Raw genomic sequence first — 17,844 nt, forward strand, 5'->3', positions numbered from 1 at the left:
GCACTGTGGGGGCCAGCCATGATAAGCTAAGTCTGGGCAAGTCACCCAAAGGAAGTTCTTTACTTCCAACCATTATCACCTGCCAGAGTAGAACTTGGCCCTCGATAAATTTAATAAGAGGCCTGAGTCTCAGTAGTTTACCCAAAAGCAATACTGGTAGCAGGAAAAAAACCACAAGCTGAGATAACCCAACCACTGCCCAGGAGCAGACCATTTAAAAACATTCCAACCGCTATGGATAGGATCACCTCCCAGAACACACTCACCAGGACACCCCTAGACAAATGTCAGCCAATCAGGGGTCCTGAACCTCAGAGACCCCCTCACCTTCACCTTTACTACTATAAAAACCCAATTCTAATTGAGCTCGGGGCTTTCCGGTTATTCCAATACATTGGACATGCGGAGAGGCGAAGTTTATAAACTTGATTAAAATAAAGGCTCTTTGCTTTCACATAAGGAACTTGGTTTCCTTGTTGGCCTTGAGGGGACTTCGAGGATTTGGGCATAACATGAACTCCTGTAGACCAGCCAGCTTCAGAGATCTCCCTGCGTCTGCCTCCTGGGTGCTAGGAGTTAAGGTGTGCACCACCACACCAAGCTGACTTTTGTTGTTGTTCAAGACAGGGTTTCACTGTGTAACAGCTCTGACTGTACTGGAACTCACTTTTTAGACCATTCAGAGATCCACTTGCCTCTGTTTCCCGAGTGCTGGGATTAAAGGTGTGAGCCACCACCACCTGGTGACTTTTTGGACTTTTAAATTGTATTTATACTGTGAAAGACTATGGAGAATTTTGAAACTAAATACATGTGGCATTGTGATACAGTTATGAGGTTATGGGGGCCAGGGAGTGGAATATGGTGGTTTGAATGAGAATGACCCCAGTCCCCATAAGGTCCTATGTTTGAATACTTGGTCCTCAGTTGGTGGACTGTTAGAGAAGGTTGGGAGGTGTGGCCTTGTTGAAGGAGGGGGGTGTCACTGGGGGTGGACTTTCATGTTTCAGAAGACTCCTACCACTCCTGCTGTGCTTCTCTGCCTCTTGTTTGTAGATCAGGGTGTTAGCGCTAGGCTGCCATGCTCCCCACCATCATGGTCAGGGACTCTTCTCACCCCTCTGAAACTGTAAGCCCAATTAAATGCTCTCTTTCATAAATTGCCTTGGTCATGGTTTTATCACATCAGTTTAAAAGTAACTATGACAGTCTGTAACTCGTTGCTGACATGACATTGGCACAGTGTACAGTGTCTTTATTAGGCCCCCTCCCAGAGCCATGGCTATGGATGCCAGGTTCTCAGTCTTTAAACATACTGTTATACCCCCACAGTAATTAAATTCTCAAGTCAACAAACAGGCTTTCCCTTTAGTGATTAAGAACCTAGTAAGTGGGTAAAATTTTTAGATGACTATTTTATGTGTATGGGTGTTTTGCCTACGTGTATGTCTGTGGACCACATGTGTGTCTGGTGCCTGTGCAGGTCAGAAGAGAGTGTTGTGTTCCCTAGAACTGGAGTTACAGAGGGTTTTGAGCCTCCATAGGGGTGAACCTAAGTTCTAATTGAACTAATTGAACCTAAGTCCTCTGGATGAGCAGCCAGTGCTCATAACTGCTGAGTCATCTCTTCATCCCCCAAGTTAACAAAGGTTTCAGAGGGGCACAAATATTAGCAATTGATCTAGAGACCATTCTTATATCTTGGAAAGAATGAGGCTGTTTTCTGCTCTTGTCCTAAGAATCTGCCTGAGGTTATACTGCAAAGTTTTGGACTAATAATAACCATCACATAAGGGTGAATTCTATATGCCAAACTTGACTCTGAACACAGAGAGTGGATTCAGGTCATGCTCTGGGATGCCACCATGAATAAAGAACTACTCTGTGCTGAGCCATGGCTCCTAGGGAGGAACAGGGTAAGGTTCCTGCCAGCTCTAGCCACGGCATTTCATCTAGTCACAGTTGCTCAACAATCGTCTTGCTATGTTTGTGTTTAAAGACAGAAGCCACATGGTGAGAGCTTTCTCAAAAGACAGAGCAACAAACAAAGTCAGGCATAGTAATCCAGTGCTGCTAAAGTGGGTGGGAAGGGAGACAAGCCTCTGTAATGGATCAGAGCCTAGTCGGTCTAGCCAATCAGTGTGCTCCTGGGTAGCAAGGGGCTTTGTCTCAAAAACAAAGAGGATGGTAGCAATGAACAAAAGCAGCGGCCGTCCTCTGGACTCCGCCACCACCACCACCACCACCAACAACCAACACACACACACACACACACACACACGTACGCACACTCACAAAATCTGAAGCCAGTTGAAATAGCAAAACCACCAAGAAAACCACAGAACTGCAAACTAAGGTGCCTAAAGTTCCTCACAGCCACATAGGAAAGACAATAAGAAGACCAAAAACTTCCTGGCTCTGCCTCTTTGAACAAAACATGTCAAGCAACTAATGTATTTTGCTGCCCTTGTACATCTGAGCATGGCTGCAATTGCACAGGAATGCTGAGAAACATGTCCCAGTGAGCTGCCACTCACAGACACAGAACACAAGAATAAGCACCAACTGAGGAAGACATTACTCTTCACGATTACTTTGTTACCCCACTCCATAGACAGGGAAAGTGGGACACAGAGAGGGTAAGTAACCTGTCCAAGGTCACCCAACTGCTATATAGCAGGCCTGAGATACAAACTCTGGGTACTTGAACTCCAGAGTCATCGCTAAAACAGACATGTTACTCCTGGAGCTTGTGAGACAGTAAGGCAACGGACAAACTCGGACAGTGCTGACAACTCACAGCCCCTTCTCAGGAGGAAGAGGAAAACACAGACAAAGCTGCAGACTTGATCTTTTCCCAGAAAGCACATTCCAGCAATTCCCAAGCAATAATCCTGGCAGTGGAAAAGGTTAGTACTGAGACCAACAAATCCTGAACACAAGCCAGCACCCGGTGCTGGGGAGTGGAGGTTGGGACATTATGCTACAGCAGCCACAGGAAAGACCCCAGGAACATGCCTGTGGTCTCCTCACAAGGTCGGGGTGGGCGGCACTCAGTGAATTGCTCTCCCACCAAGTATAAGGACCTGAACTCAAGAACCCAGGTCTAAAAGCCAGATGTAGTGGCACACACTTGATAGCCCAGCACCGTAGCCTGACTGGCAAAGCAAGCCCCAGACCAAGGAGGACAGTCCCTGGGGAATGACACCTGAGGTTGACCTCTGGCTTCCATATGTACACACACGTGTGCACATACATAAAAACATACACTTGCACACAAACCGAACAGTAAATGGGAGGGAGGAGTATCTTTATATAAATATGCCATGATAAAAAAAAAGTTGTATACTAACACAGAACAGTATGTATGTAGTAAGTGCAAAATTGGAAGAAAAAAAACTGGGTTTGTGGGCCCTGAGTAGAAGATGATAAATATAAAAATGACGTCAGTTGTGGAGGAAGGTGGTGGCATTATGGGGGCCTTCTTTGTTAACTTGTCAGCTGTTTTCAGCAGCTGACATATCCATCTTTTCAACAAAGATGGCAGGAACACTGATTACAGACTGCTTATCTCTTGCCAGCCTTGGAAGCCTGCAATGTACCCGATTGTTGGGCAACAACACAGAACAGAAGGAAAACACAAGTCGCTAAGTGATGATCTACAAAACAGGGATCAGCACACTCCTGGGAGCACAGAACTCAAGAGTGCTCGGAGGAGGAGTCAGCAAGCTGAGGACCGGCCAGGAAACTGACCTGCCAGGAGGAGAGCATGTCCTGACTTTCCTCCAGAGACTGCCCTGGGTCCCAGCATCACAGTTGAAACATTTTCCCATAGCCCAGTACCTGGAGCTGGCACTGCATGTGGGCCCCTACTCAAGCAGGATGATTGATGAGAATGTGGATACAAGAAGTTGATAAATTAGGAGATAATTACTCATCCTGTGAAAAGAATGGGTAAAGAAACCCCCTGCTGCAGATGAACGCAGCGACATTCAGGTGGCATCACCGAAAGATGCTTTCTTAAAATGGACAGCTGTTTTGCATAAAGCTGTCTAGAGTGCAGGGTCCCCGACTGTCCACAGCTGAGCCTGCCCACTGCTGCCTTGTTATGGTAGGGCCCCACGCACACGCTACTTTGGGGAAGAGAGCATTTCTTTCCCAGTGCTTCCAGCACAGCCCTTCCTGAAGAGGGCACCTTAGGGCCTGGCTTGGACTCCATTTCTACACCCCACTAATCAGTCTTGTTCTGGTAAGGTGCTCCAGGAAATTGGACTATGGAGTCAGTCACTCCCACCCAAGCCCACACGGAGTGAGGGGGAGAGGTATTGTTCCTGAAGGAACCCCCAGAAGCTGTATTTGGAAGGTGAGGAGGGTAGCTTGGGCAGAGGAAGAGGACAGGTGAGGCGTCTACAGCCCAACTGTCTCCCTGGATGAGCTCCCTGGTAGGGTGAACATGAAGCCACCATGGTTGTACCAGAAGCGAAGAGTTGTCATGTCCTGCAGGCAGGGCTAGAGAGGGCCAGGAAGGAGGCTCAAGGGACAGGGCAGCTTTGCTTTGTCCTAGCGCCTTCCTAGTGACTCTGGCCACTCGGTCTCGCGGGAGATGGAATCACACTTGAACAGATCTGAGTAACATCAAGCAGCAGGACCAAAGGGCTGAGTGACAAGGACTGACTGGGAAGATTAGGCTCCTGACTAGAGAGCTGGCAGCAAAGGGGGCTGCAGTGTGGGGAGTGGAGGGAGGGCGCACATTTTCACCAGATCTAAGAGTCTGGCAATTGTGTTATTTGGTCCTTGAGAAAAGTGGCTGAAGAAAACATTCAGGAGAACATGGCCTCAAGAGAGATGGACCTGCTGCCCCAGGAGGAGATTTAAGCAGAAAGGGTTTTGAAGACCTAAGTTAAGCACCTGGAACCAGTTCTGCCTGAAGTCAGAGTGCCATCTGGCGCTGGAACCCGGAGCCATGTGCACACTGGGCGAGTAAACTGTCACTCAGTGGTCTCCCAGCCAAACTGAAGACCCAAGTTTAGCTCCTCAAAGACACATGATGAAAGAAGAGATTTCCACAAGTTCTGATTTCCACATTCAGCCTATGATGTACATGCCTCCCATAAATAAATAATTTTTAAATTAAAAACCAAAACAAAATGAAAATATTAACACAATCTACCTTTTTCACACAATAGTTTCTTTCCTTAGTGAGGCTAGGTACATGGAAAGCACTCCCAAAATACGAGGCTCATGTCAAAAAGCATCCTAGGGTCAGATACATCCCGGGCAGATCTCTGTTGACAATGCCCCTTCTAAGGGACTCATCACCCAGCTAAGCAGCCTGGGGCTCACTCCTGAGGGACAGTTCAGTCTTCAGCCTCTACCATCATGCCAGGCACACAACTCAGTCTCCAAGTAACCCAGAGCTTTGTTCCACCAAGTCCTTTCTTAGTATATACTTGGAGCCACTGGCAGCCCTGGCAGGTTTCTCTAATTTTAATCACTATGAAAATGTTAAAAAAAATGTAAATAAAGTATAATCCAGTTCCACTATTTCTTGCTCGCTACACCGGGAGCATCTGTCAAATGGCTGCAATCACTTCACCTTTCAATCAGGTTGGCCCACAAATAAACTGGTGAACTATGGCACCTAATGTGTGGCTGGCACTTTATTAAAGGTGCCTTGAAGCCAACCTGAACACTATTTTAGGCATCCCCTTCTTTACAAGTCCCTGGTGGGTGTTCCTTTCCAGCTTTTTCTTATTTCCTGCATCCAGTGATACCCACCCCATCCATTTACAGCAACTCAACTGCAATATATTTTTAATTGTCACCATGCTACAACCTCCTCTGTGAAATTCCCATCTATGCTGTCAGCCGGCATCTCTGTGATAGCACTTATCGATCCCCGATTAATGAGAAACAATCTGGTCATAAGGAGCTAAGAAACTCTCTTCCCAGATGAACGTCTGAAATGATTAAACCATCACCCAGGTGTTCAGTGACAACATCCTGCCTGCCAGAGACTGAATAAAAACATCCAATGCCTGGCATGAGAAAAACACCCATGGGGGTCTAATCAGCAGGAGCTGTCTGCTGTTCTCACTTGAGCTGCCTGCCCCTGGGAAGCTAGGAAAGTTCTGTTAAGTGGTTGAGCACAGGGGTACCACTTCTGGCACTGCCAACTCATTGGGCATATATGGAAATGAGAGTGAGACTTGTCATAGATACAGGGATCTATCTGTCTGTCTGTCTGTCAATCTATCTAGGTCTTTGTAGCCCAGGCTGGCCTTGAACTCCCTATGTAGCTAAGGATGACTTTGAGCTTTAGATTATTCTGTCTCTACCTCCCAAGTGCTAAGATTACAGGCGTGTGCCACCACACCAGCTTTATACAGTGCTGGAGACTGAACCCAAGGTTTTATACATGCTAGGCAAGGATTCTACCAATTAAGCCACATCCTCAGCCCAGAGACAGGGACCTTAATGAAATTGTATAACGAGTGGAGGTGCTACATGGTAACACATGAGGTCATCCCATACACCCCCAACACCATCACCAGGGCTCCCCCAAACCAATGATTGAATGGAATTTGAACTGACACCTTACCTGCAAGACAAGTCTGTTCCCCTAACACAGACCCTCCCATAACACAAATTACTGCCTTTGCTGGGTCTTCCCATCCCAGGCAGATCTGGTTAGGGGTTCGGCAGAATTCTATTTGGCTTGTGGTTTAACTTGAATTCATTGTAAATGTTATTAAATACAAATCTAGATTCTTGTTTCTCTGCCAACACGGAGGCTTTCTGCCCCTCCTCCACCTCTGTTTCTACAAACACCCATAGCATTGCTGCTCAGTGTGAACAGGAAAGTTACAGGGATCCTCTTTTCCCAGCTCCTCAATACTAGGCAACTCCTAAGCCCTAAATTGGCATATCCAGCACATAAGAAGGGAAGGTTCAGGTCTAAATACAAACCACAATGAACTAAAAATGAACTTGCTTGACCATGTAAAGGAACACAGGCCTTCAGATTACACCAGGTTGCTATGACCTTGATCACTATACACTGTAGTGGTGTGAGCTACTGTAAGAACCCAATAGGTCCCACCCTAACTTTAAATGCCACTCCAAGCAACTTGAGACACAAAGTAAACTGACTTTTGCTGTTCCACAAACTCAGCTTTCCAGGGCAAGCTGATGCCCAAGAGATACAGACCACCATTTCCAAATGACTTGAGGGGTCTGTTGTGCCACTGCCCCACCTCTCTACCATGAGACAAGAGGTGGTACTTGCACAACCAACAAGTGGTTGTACAATCAAAACACTAAACACTGGATACAACTAAAGCACTGGATGGCTGGGGTTTGGGGGAAGGTATGGAGCTGCAAGTGCCGGTAATAATCTCAGCCTCTGCATGGAGGGGGACTCTGGGCCCCTTCCTGTGTCCTGTGTGCTATTAATAAACCTAAATCAATTTTTATTTGGTTAATAACAAAGGTTGCCGTCAGGCGGCTCGCTCTTACCGGTTTCTCTGTTGAAGCAATATTAAATACTCATCATGTTTCTCATCAAAGTCTGTCACCATGTCCTTAGTATAACCCTGAAAGGAAGAAACAGAGCAGTGTGAGAGGGAAATGAAGGGATGTTTTTACTGAAGCTGGGCGCTGCACATAGCCTGCAGGAGGCTGGCTGAGCTGGGAGGCCGACCTTGACGAAGGCCCAGTTCCCCTTGGGGCATCACTCTGGCGACCCAGAGCTCCAGGGATTGCATGGGAGCCCAGTGGGCCCCAAGTACATATAGCTTCACCAATCTGTGAACGAAGGTTGGTTCCCCAGCCTCCTTACTGCCCCCCAATGCCCTATGAAGCCCAGGGCTCTGATAAGACTTGGCACCTTCCAGAGCAGTCAGAGCTACATAATGAGAAGCTGCCTCAAAAATAAAACAAAAACAAAAACCAAACTTGGCACCTCAGATGTTTCCTCACACACACTACTCAGCCATTTCAGTCAGTCATCATCAGGTCACCCCAAACTGATGAAAAGGGATCTCAAGTTTTCCTCTCACCACAAGAGGAATCCTTGATGATCAGAAACAACATGGTCATTACAGAAAGTGGTTCTGTAGATCTTTTTCTGGCAAGAGGGCCCCATGTTGCCTTCTGGGAGCCTCTTAGCTATATCTTTCAATTCAGCGGCTCCCCTCAGAGCTCATGGCAGCTCTTCTGGCCACCCCCTGGGTCACACTGTCTTGGCTTGGAAGCACAATCACCACGCGCTTTGCTCAGCCACAGGGAGTCACAGTTTGGGGGAAAGAAGACAAGTCAACCTTGGGTTTTGCTGATACTTCCAGGAAGAAGCTGTTCTTTCCTCTAGGGGCCCAGGTTTGTCTCAGAAAACCTGAGGATAACATTGGCAAAGCAGCAGAGTCAAGTTATAGGGAGAAACAGATTCCTAACACTCACTTTGAGTCCTGGGACCTACCCAGGCCTGAAAGAGTAGCAGACAATCATTTGTTAGTTCATGTGTTACCTTGAAGCTTCATACAACATTCTGTCCTCTGGGTTCAAATGACTTTTAAGCACTGTGCCATATAATCTGAATATCAGAACTCAGCCTACTACAATTGAATAGTTTGGTTTTGTGTTTTTGAGATGATGCCTCAAAATATAGCCCCAGTGGACTCTACACATGTGATCCTCTTGCTTCAGCCTCCTAAGTAGTGGGATTACAGGTGTGTGACACCTTGCTTGGCTTAGACAATTTATTACAGTATTATGGAGGGATTAATAATGTACACTATACATACAAATAGCAGTCAAGAGAGAGAGACAGACAGATGCTTAGCATCAATAACTGAGAGCAAAAGAGGAAGGTTGGCTATGGAAAGCCCAAACAGATGTGTATGACTGTATGTATGTAAGTATGTATTTACATGCATATGTAGGTTTGGGGAATTTGAGATTTACTTCATAGTCCAGGCTATCCTAGACCTCATTATATAATCCAGTCTGGCCTTGAACTTGCAGCAATCTTCCTGCCTCAGCCTATGTGCTAGGATTAGATGCATGCACTACCACACCTGACTCTTCGACGCATTTTTCAACTTAAGGTATTTACAGTTTATGGCACACTTGTTGGGATGTAACACTGGGTGAGCAGAGGAGCACCTGTCTCCATGCTTCCTGGGTGCCCAGCCAGGGACACTTACAGCTTTCTCTCTGTCCTCCCTTGACTCTTCCTTGGCATCCACAGGCCTAGGACCCTTTCCTGTCCAGCTCTCTAACCAATTGCCTGGGCCTTCTCTAACCAATCTTCCTCCTCCACTTTCAGCTACAGATGTTACACAACTGTTTGCTTCCCTCTCCATCTTCACTTCTCCCCAGTTACCAGGCAATGGGGCCCTGGGGACAGGAAACACTAACAGCCACTCTCAGACTAGTGCTAATAGCATAATCCCCCTTTCTTCACCCATGCCCTGTAAACCCCAGGCTGTTACCATATATGTGTCTCTTCCCTGTCACCCACAGTTTTCCTTTTATCCAGAAAGCCTTATTTCTCCCAGACTTCTGACTCTCAAGTGCTGGTGTGTACACATGTCACCCTGGGACTGCTAGATTCTCTCAGGAGGAAGGGGAGGCCCTGTGGGTATCCCTAACCAGCTCCCAGTTGGTGCCGTGAACAACTACATTTAAATAAGCAAGACCCTACACTAGGCAATAACTATCACCGCGCACGTCTCCAGTCCCTCAGACCTGAGTGCCACTTAAGTTTCATTCTGGTTAACCTGGTTGCCCAGCCAGTGAGCAGTAGTAGAAAGGGCAGCATTATGAAATTAAAAGAAAATTTAAAAACTGGTAGATTTCTCCGGCTTCCTGAGCTGCCTCAAGAGGTTCCTCATGTCCCTGGGGCTGAGCCTAGCTCCTGCCGCATGCAGGGAAGCACAGGAGAGACCTCAGTACTGTTAGAGTCCTGCAACACCCTGCCTCTGGGGAGGAGTTACTACAGCCAGCCTTCTCTTTTGGTCTCTGTAGCCCTTCTCGAGGTAATTATTATCACCCTACTTAAGAGACAAGGAGATTCATGCCATGCATATTCCAAAACACTACTGACTCCATAGCAACTTACCTTACCATTTTGAAATATTAAAGTGATCATTGATACATTACAGCATTGAATGAAACGTTCCATGGCATTTTCAGAAGCAGTCCAGACTTCAAAGAGATATAAGTGTGTGCCAGGACACATGGCTTTTACCTCAGACCCTATCCGGAATGTATCTTTTCTCTTCCACCACGAGGCAGGTGCCACCCAGGAGACACAGACAAGGTCATCCAACCGGTTCCCCTTCTTCCAGCCTGTCTCTCAAATGTTGGTCACCTGGGGATTGTGGCAACAGGGTGGCTCTGATTTGGAAGGGCTGGGAGGCCCTGTGGGTCTCTAACCGGGCTGTGGGTCACACTTAAACAAGCAAGACCTTCTGCTTGCTCAGCTCTCCCTCATTCAGGAGACCCTGGTCTGCAGTTCTGACTACCCATGAGCCTGGGCCTTGGGGTCTAGGCCTGGCTCCAAATCACAGTGCTGCCTCCAGAAAAGAGGTTGCTATGGTTCCCATGTGGTCTGTCCCTTCCAAACTTTGATTGAAATTTGTTTCCCACAGCAAAGGTGGGGAGAGGGTGAGCTTATGAAGCGTATAGTCTACCAGAGCTCCACCTGGTGGAGAGATGAGAGACGGGTCACCACGGTGAGACTGGACTGTTATAGAACCCGGCTGTCCTGTCTCTTTGTTTCTGTTCCCTCATGCCCACTTTCTCGCCCTTTCTCCTCCCATCATGTTATGGTGCTCCCTGCTTGCATGGATGCAAGGGGCTGGAAGCCTTACATACACTCCAGGGGTTTAAATTTATTATTGTATCTGTGTGCATGGGGTGTGTGTGTGTGTGTATGTGTGTGTGTGTGTGTGTGTAAGGAACATGTGCCACAGCATATGCATTGAGGCTAGAGGACAACTAGATAGGGTTGGTTCTCTCCATCCATTTTTATGTGAGATTTGAGGGTTGAACTCAGGTCTCCAGGCTTGTGAGGCAAGAGCTTTTTACCCACTGAGCCATTTTACCAGCACTATAACCAAGGTTTAATGGAAGCCCAGCCTGTGGATATCCTGATAGTGACTTGCCATGCAGGGGCTACACTGCACAGGCTCCATTCACAGCATATACCACATGAACCATGTCAATGGGACCGCTTGCCACTGGGTCACAGGGGCATTGCACTGCAACATTCAACAGCCATTCAACCAGCCAGATCCCCATAGGGGCTTCTGGGAACACTCACACAAGTGCTACCCAACAACCTGCACTAGCTCTCAAGGCACCTGGAGCCCAAACGGGAGACACATAAACCATTAAAAAATGTACAAATCCAGCAGCAAATGGGGCCAGAAGGGCCTCAGAGGGTGTGGTCAGGCCTCAGTTCTTGGGGAATCTTCAACCCTACTCATTCTCTCCCATCACCTCTGACCTGTCAGGCTCAAATGATGGTGCACAGCAGGTGCTCTCTGTCCATAGGGATGAGCTCTCCCCACACCAGTGGATGCCAGAAACCAGAGCAGGATCGGACCTAATGTACAGAACTTTCCATATCATGTCTCCTAGCCTCATTGGCAGCACTGTCCCTCTACCACTTTGGGTAGCTTTTATTTTTATCAGTAAAAGACAGAACATGGCACCCCTCCCTCCTTTCTTCCCTTTCTCTCTCTCCCTCCCTTTCTCCTCTCTCTCCCTTCCTTTTTGTGAGATGGGGTCTTGCTCTAGAACCCATGATGGCCGGAACTTTCTCTGTGACCCAGACTGGTCTTGAACTTGCAATCCTCTTATCTCTGCCTCTGACGGTTAGCATTCCAGGCACGTGCCATCACACCCAGCTACATTCCTTGTTTTACTCAAGCTAGTTTGGACTGTGTAAATATAACTTACATCTGAGTTCTAGACAGTATGGCAAAAGAGCTAATGGTTTTCCAAAGCCTGTACCATGTTGGTAGGACCAGAGAAACATTCAGCAGAGGATTAAACAATACTTTAACGAATGTTTTTTGGTTCAGTTTGCTTTGCTTTGGGTTTTTGTTGATGCTAATAGTCAAGTCTAGGGCCTCATACAGGCTGGGCAAACACATTAGTACCAAGACATACCTTGAGGTTTATGATAAATGTTCTTTTTATTATCATTATTATTTTGTTTCTCAAAATGGTTTCTCTGTGTAGCCCTGGCTGTCCTGGAACTTGCTCTATAGATGAGGCTGGTCTCAAATTCAGAGATCTGACTGCCTCTGCCTTTATGGGGATTAAATGCATGCACTGCCACCACCCAGCTATGATAAGTGTTTTTTGTTTTGTTTTGGGTTTTTCGAGACAAGGTTTTTCTGTAGCTTTGGTGCCTGTCCTGGAACTAGCTCTTGTAGACCAGACTGGCCTTGAACTCACAAAGATCCACTTGCCTCTACCTCCTGAGTGATGGGATTAAAGGTATGCGCCACCACCGCCTGGCTCTGATAAGTGTTCTTAATGTCCCTATGCTCACAGTAAGGATGACTACATGCATCTTGTAGTACACAACTCCTACTCTTCCTTCAAAACCCACCCCTGCCTAACTTCTCTGATTCCCTGGAGAGTCTGTCATGACCTAGTGCTGGATCCTGAGGTCTCCACACATATTAGTTTAATAGCAAAACTCTAAGCCTATGTTTCAGTCATGTCTACTAACCCATCAGCCATGCTCTTATCCTCAGACATCCTCTACATCCATTACACCTGTAGCACAAACAGAAGCATAACAAAGAAAACCTAAAGCAGCAACTGAGACTGCCCCCTAGAGGTCGTATGAATCAAAACAACAAAAAGCAAACATGGTTTCTCCTGCCCTGGATACAAAGACTCCTCAAAGCATATAAACAAAGGTGCTTGACTAAAAGACTCCTCAAGGCAAATAAACAAAAGTGTTTGACTATCTCAGGATGCCATTGCCTCCCAGCTATGCACCACAACCATCTGATAACCAGACCTGGAGATTTCATACTTGGGGTCAGGGGTTATAGTCTCCATTCTGTACTCCATGCCTCAGGATACTGTGCTTTTATGAAAAAAAAAACAAAACAACAACAACAAAAAAAATACAACTTCTCCATAGCCATCTGAGGAATCATTTTTCAACCCACATCTGATATATTTTTTTATTCTCAGAAAATTCTCTTGTAAAATTGTCACATGGATTATAAATTACATCCTCGTCTGGTGAAGGCAGAGAATTTAAAAACCTTCAGTGAGTTTACTTTAAAAAGGATCTTCTATCAGAGCTGTGAGTGAAAAATGTAAGCATGCTGTAAACAGAAGGCAACTGCAGGTATAAACACAGACCTGCTTAGACAGGACCCTCTAGGCGAGACATCCCACTCGCACACCAATGCCCACTCCTATGGAGGGTGGAGCCAACTCCCATCCACAAATCCATGCATTCTTCAATATTCCACAAGAACCCACTTTGGTCTGGTGTGCACCTAAGGTGTGGGGATAGAGCAGCAGCTGGGGCTCACAGTGCAGTGAGGAGGCAGTGAGCAGGAGTACAGGCAAGCAAGGAGAGTTGTCTCTGCAAGCTGCCCAAGAAGGCCTCTTTGGAAGCTGGAGAGGTGCCTCAGTGGGCACACTCTCTCCCAGAGCACCCACGTTCAGTTCTTTACATCTGTATGAGGCAGTTCACAACGACCTGCAACTTTGCCCCAGGGAAACCCAATGCCCTCTTCTGGTCCTGAAGGGCACTACACACACAGATACACACTATAAAATAAAAATAAAAATTTAAAGCATTTTTTTTTTTTTGAGAAAGAAGGCCTCTTTGGTGAGATGATGTATGAGCCATGAAGTTGACCTTGAAGGTATTTGGAAAAGTAGGCATCCAGGTGGTGGGACAGGAACATGACAGGGGCCAGTGAGGCAGGTGGGATAGATAACAGCAGGTGGCCAGGCCAGTCAAAGCCAGACTCAGGCCTCCACACAACACACCAGGAAGGCCACAACCTTACACTGAGGTGGCCAGGAAGCTGTTAGAGGGTTTGACAGACTTGACATACTGGCATCCAGTTCAGAGTTTTTAGGACCTGCAGTTGAGGCCAAAGTTCCTAGCAGTGCTCTGGAGAGAGGGAGAGAGGGAGGGAGAGAGGGAGGGACTCAGCTTGCACTGTACCCAGCCTTTGACTGCCACAGAGGGAGAACAGTGTTGCATCCCTGCACTGCCAGAGTGAACCCGACTGCAGGAAGCTTTAGCAGCTCACCTGCCAGAGCTCTGTAGCCCTGCTGGAATGGTCCCCGGGCCTGATGGGGAAAAGATGAGCAAGGTAGCAATGTCCCTTTCTAGTCTCCCATCTTAGTTTCTACTTGTCTGACACACCAACACTTTCCCAGGTCAGGGACTCTATCAGAAGATAATCCTGATTACTCCTAGCCCAGTAGACAAGGCTATTTGAGCTGGTGTCACCCTGGGGGGCCACAAATGCCAAACCCCAAACCAGGGAGAAGTGGGGGACAGCATTACTACTAACCCTGCTACTGTCCCCTGGGCTTCTCCTACGTCAGGCTGCAGGCTGGAGACAGAGATAAATGCCAGTCATGTGCTGCCAGCACTCTCCGTGGGCCTCATTTCCATCTTTCCACTACATCCATGGACAGAGATCCTGCTGGCCATTTTTCAGAGAAGTCTGCTCTCTTCTCTAGACTGCTGCCCTTGCTGACTCCCCTACCCAGAATGCCCTTCACAGGGAGTGTGAGCTTGCTTCATGAGTAGCTCTTCTCGACTGTTCCCTATGACCCCAGTCTTATGACCCACCCACTATTCTTCCAGCTGGGCGACTCTCACTGCAAACAGCTGTTCATTCTCCTGTGGCCTCACCCAATGGACAGCCAACTCCAAGGGCAGAGATGGTACCCAAGGTTCTGGGCTTTATCTCTCAATGTGGAGCTGACAGTGTGGAAGGAGGGGGAAGAAGAGGAAAGAGAGAAAGATAAAATCCCTGTCTTCAGAGAACTGAGAGGTAGAAACAAAAACAATTGCTCCCATGCAATGTGGTGCCTGTGCCACACAGCAGTAAGAAGAGGGCAGAGACTGGTATTGTCCATGGTGGCAGAGGGGAGGATCCCATGGCACTGAGTCCAAAAGGAGCTCAGTAGGTGAGGAAAGTAGGGTGAAGGGCATGTAGGAAAAATAGTGCGTGTGAAAGCACGATGTGAAGAGACCCTGGGGTTCATCTTGGAGCAGAGATGGAACACGGTAAGAACATGCTAGTTGATCACAGAGACAGTGAGAGCCTGGTCTTCTGACATGGAAGCATGCTTGAAGCCTGTGGTTAACCAATGGCAGGTGCCAAAGATCTCGTGACACCTAGGGGAAAGCACCAGGATCTGGGGACCCAAACTAGATTAATGTTCAAAACCAATCACTAGTACATTGGCACCTAAATCCCAGCTACTCTGGAGGCTGAGGCAGGGGTATCATGAGCTTGAGTCCAGCCTGGGCAATGTAGCAAAACCCTGCCTCAAAATAAACTAAGAAGGACTGGACAAGCAGTGGTAGGGCAATAGCTTACCACGTGGGAAGTCCTGGATCTGAGCCTCAGAAGCACCAAAAAAAAAAAAAAAAAAAAAAAAAAAAAAAAAAAAGACCAACTTCCATACGAGATACTACTCCCCGAGAATATAAAAGTGGCAGGTCATTCCTTCCCCTTTGCCCTCCAACCTTCCTTCCGAACTAGGAATTTCCTTCATGGAACTGGTTGTCCATCGGGGAAGACTGACAGTCTACCCCCCACATTCACACGCCAAAGCAGTCAGTAATGCGAGCTGATGCCACAAGTGACCTGAAGAGGAGATGTGACTGTGCTGGGAGTCCAAGGAGCCTCCTGCTGGTGATGGCTGGGTCTGAGCAGGCTAGATGGTACATGCGGAGGGGAGGGTCTTAACAAAGAGGAGTCTCAGGCCAAGATTGCGGTGAACAAGAATGAGTAGAATGAATGGGGTAACCACGAGGACAAAGGTTCAAAACACGTCACTACTGAGAGTAGCAGACCACAAGAGCTATGTGACCAGAGAAAGAAAATTGCCCTTAATATCAACCTAACAGGATGCCATAGTGCTTGCTTGAGTAGAGGGCAGGAATATCAGGAAGCAACTGAGGGTGATGGGTGCAGGTGAGACCAGGACGCACTCAGGCAGGAGTTAGAGGTCTGAAGGAGGTGGAAGGAGCTTTTCTGACCAAGGCCTAGGCACAGGAGTGGGAGGGGATGTTAACAACTTGGGGTCCTAAGACAGTTTGTGATTCCTCCTTGACCTTGGGTTCCTAGGGCAGGACCCAGACTTATTACATCAAAGGTCACCCTCCAGGATATTTCATGGTTAATCCTGATTTAGCCAGGATTTCCCACAATGACCCAGATTCAAATGTCTACTAGCAAGTCCCCCAAATGCAATTAACTCTTCAGGTTATGGTCTCCAATTTTTAATCTGAAATATGATCGCCATGGAGGTGTGTATCACAAAGCCCCAGTTCCTGGACCTACATTTGATATCTGAGGGGCCAGGCTTACTGGAAGTCAGGACTGTGGGTTGCAAAGCCTGGTTAAAAATGACAGCAAGAAGGAAGAAGCTGGACACGTAAGAAGCTGGACACGTACACAGAAGAGGGATGGCTGGTGGTTTTGTTGCTGGTTTTAATTACATTTGTATCCCTGGGGGGTGCCAGAAGAAGTCAGAGGTGTTAGATCCCCTGGAGCTGGTGTCACAGGAGGGAAGGGAGGAATTGGGAGAGTCTCCAAAATTGACAGTCCTCTTCAAAGGTAGTATCTTAAAAGTGGAAGAATCATTCTCCACCTTAAGTTTTCGTTTTGTTTTGAGATGTGGTGTCACTATGTAATCTTAGCTCAAGTGGAGTCTCTATATAGACCAGGCTAGACTTGAACTCAGAGATCTGCCTGCCTTTGTCTTGTGAGTGGTGGTGATAAAGGTGTGCGTCCACCTTCATTTTTGAAACAAGGTCTCTCACTGAACATGAAGCTCACCATTTCGGCTAGACTGACTGACTGGCAAGTCCCAGGGATCCTCCTGCTCCTGTGCCCTTGGCACTGGGGTTACAGAAGCACCACCATTCCTGACTTTACGCGCTTGTTGGCGGTTCAAACTCTGGCCCTTGGCCTGGCGGTGGTGGCACACACCTTTAATCCCAGCACTTGGAAGGCAGAGACAGGCGGATCTCTGTGAGTTCGAGGTCAGCCTGGTCTATAGAGACTCCACTCGAGCTAAGATTACATAGTGACACCACATCTCAAAACAAAATGAAAACTTAAGGTGGAGAATGATTCTTCCACTTTTAAGATACTAAAAGAGCTAGTTCCAGGACAGGCTCCAAAGCTACAGAGAAACCCTGTCTCAAAAAAGTCTGGTACTCAAATTAGCACTTTCCCCACTATGTCATTACGTTTTTTTTAAGATGCCAGCTTTCCTTTTCACGCAGGAAGTGGCTGGGCAGACTATCTCAGGAAAAGCAGCTGGGGCAGGATGGGTCTGACTCCCAAAGAGGGACTGCCATCACACCTTCAAATTAGGCAGCCTGGTGAGTGACAATCACAGCCTGGGGCTGTGCACCAACCCCTAAAAGTGCTGTCACAGTGGCGAGCATAGAGTGGTATCAGGTTGGGAGCAGAAGGCAGGATGTGGAACATCAGCAGGGAATAAGGGAACCAGTGACAGGGTAGTTGGCCTGCTCTAATCAAAACAGTGCTTTTATAATGTTGCTACTGGCGTGTTATCAAAGGGGAG

At 47.4% G+C, this 17,844-nt stretch overlaps 1 protein-coding gene across 5 annotated transcripts in view; it reads right to left on the minus strand.

The window, feature by feature from the left end:
* Katnip (katanin interacting protein) overlaps positions 1–17,844 on the minus strand; it is a 172,329-nt gene that overhangs the window by 113,609 nt on the left and 40,876 nt on the right. For all 5 annotated transcript variants that reach the window (XM_048460577.3, XM_048460573.3, XM_085693049.2 and 2 more), the window contains one exon: positions 7,519–7,595. In XM_048460577.3, coding sequence (XP_048316534.3) covers positions 7,519–7,580 — 62 coding nt within the window. In that variant the 5' untranslated portion in view covers positions 7,581–7,595. The remainder of the gene's footprint in view (positions 1–7,518; positions 7,596–17,844) is intronic.

This window comes from Myodes glareolus, chromosome 7 (genome assembly GCF_982192425.1).
Source record: "Myodes glareolus chromosome 7, mMyoGla1.1, whole genome shotgun sequence".
NCBI classification, from domain to species: Eukaryota; Metazoa; Chordata; class Mammalia; order Rodentia; family Cricetidae; genus Myodes; species Myodes glareolus.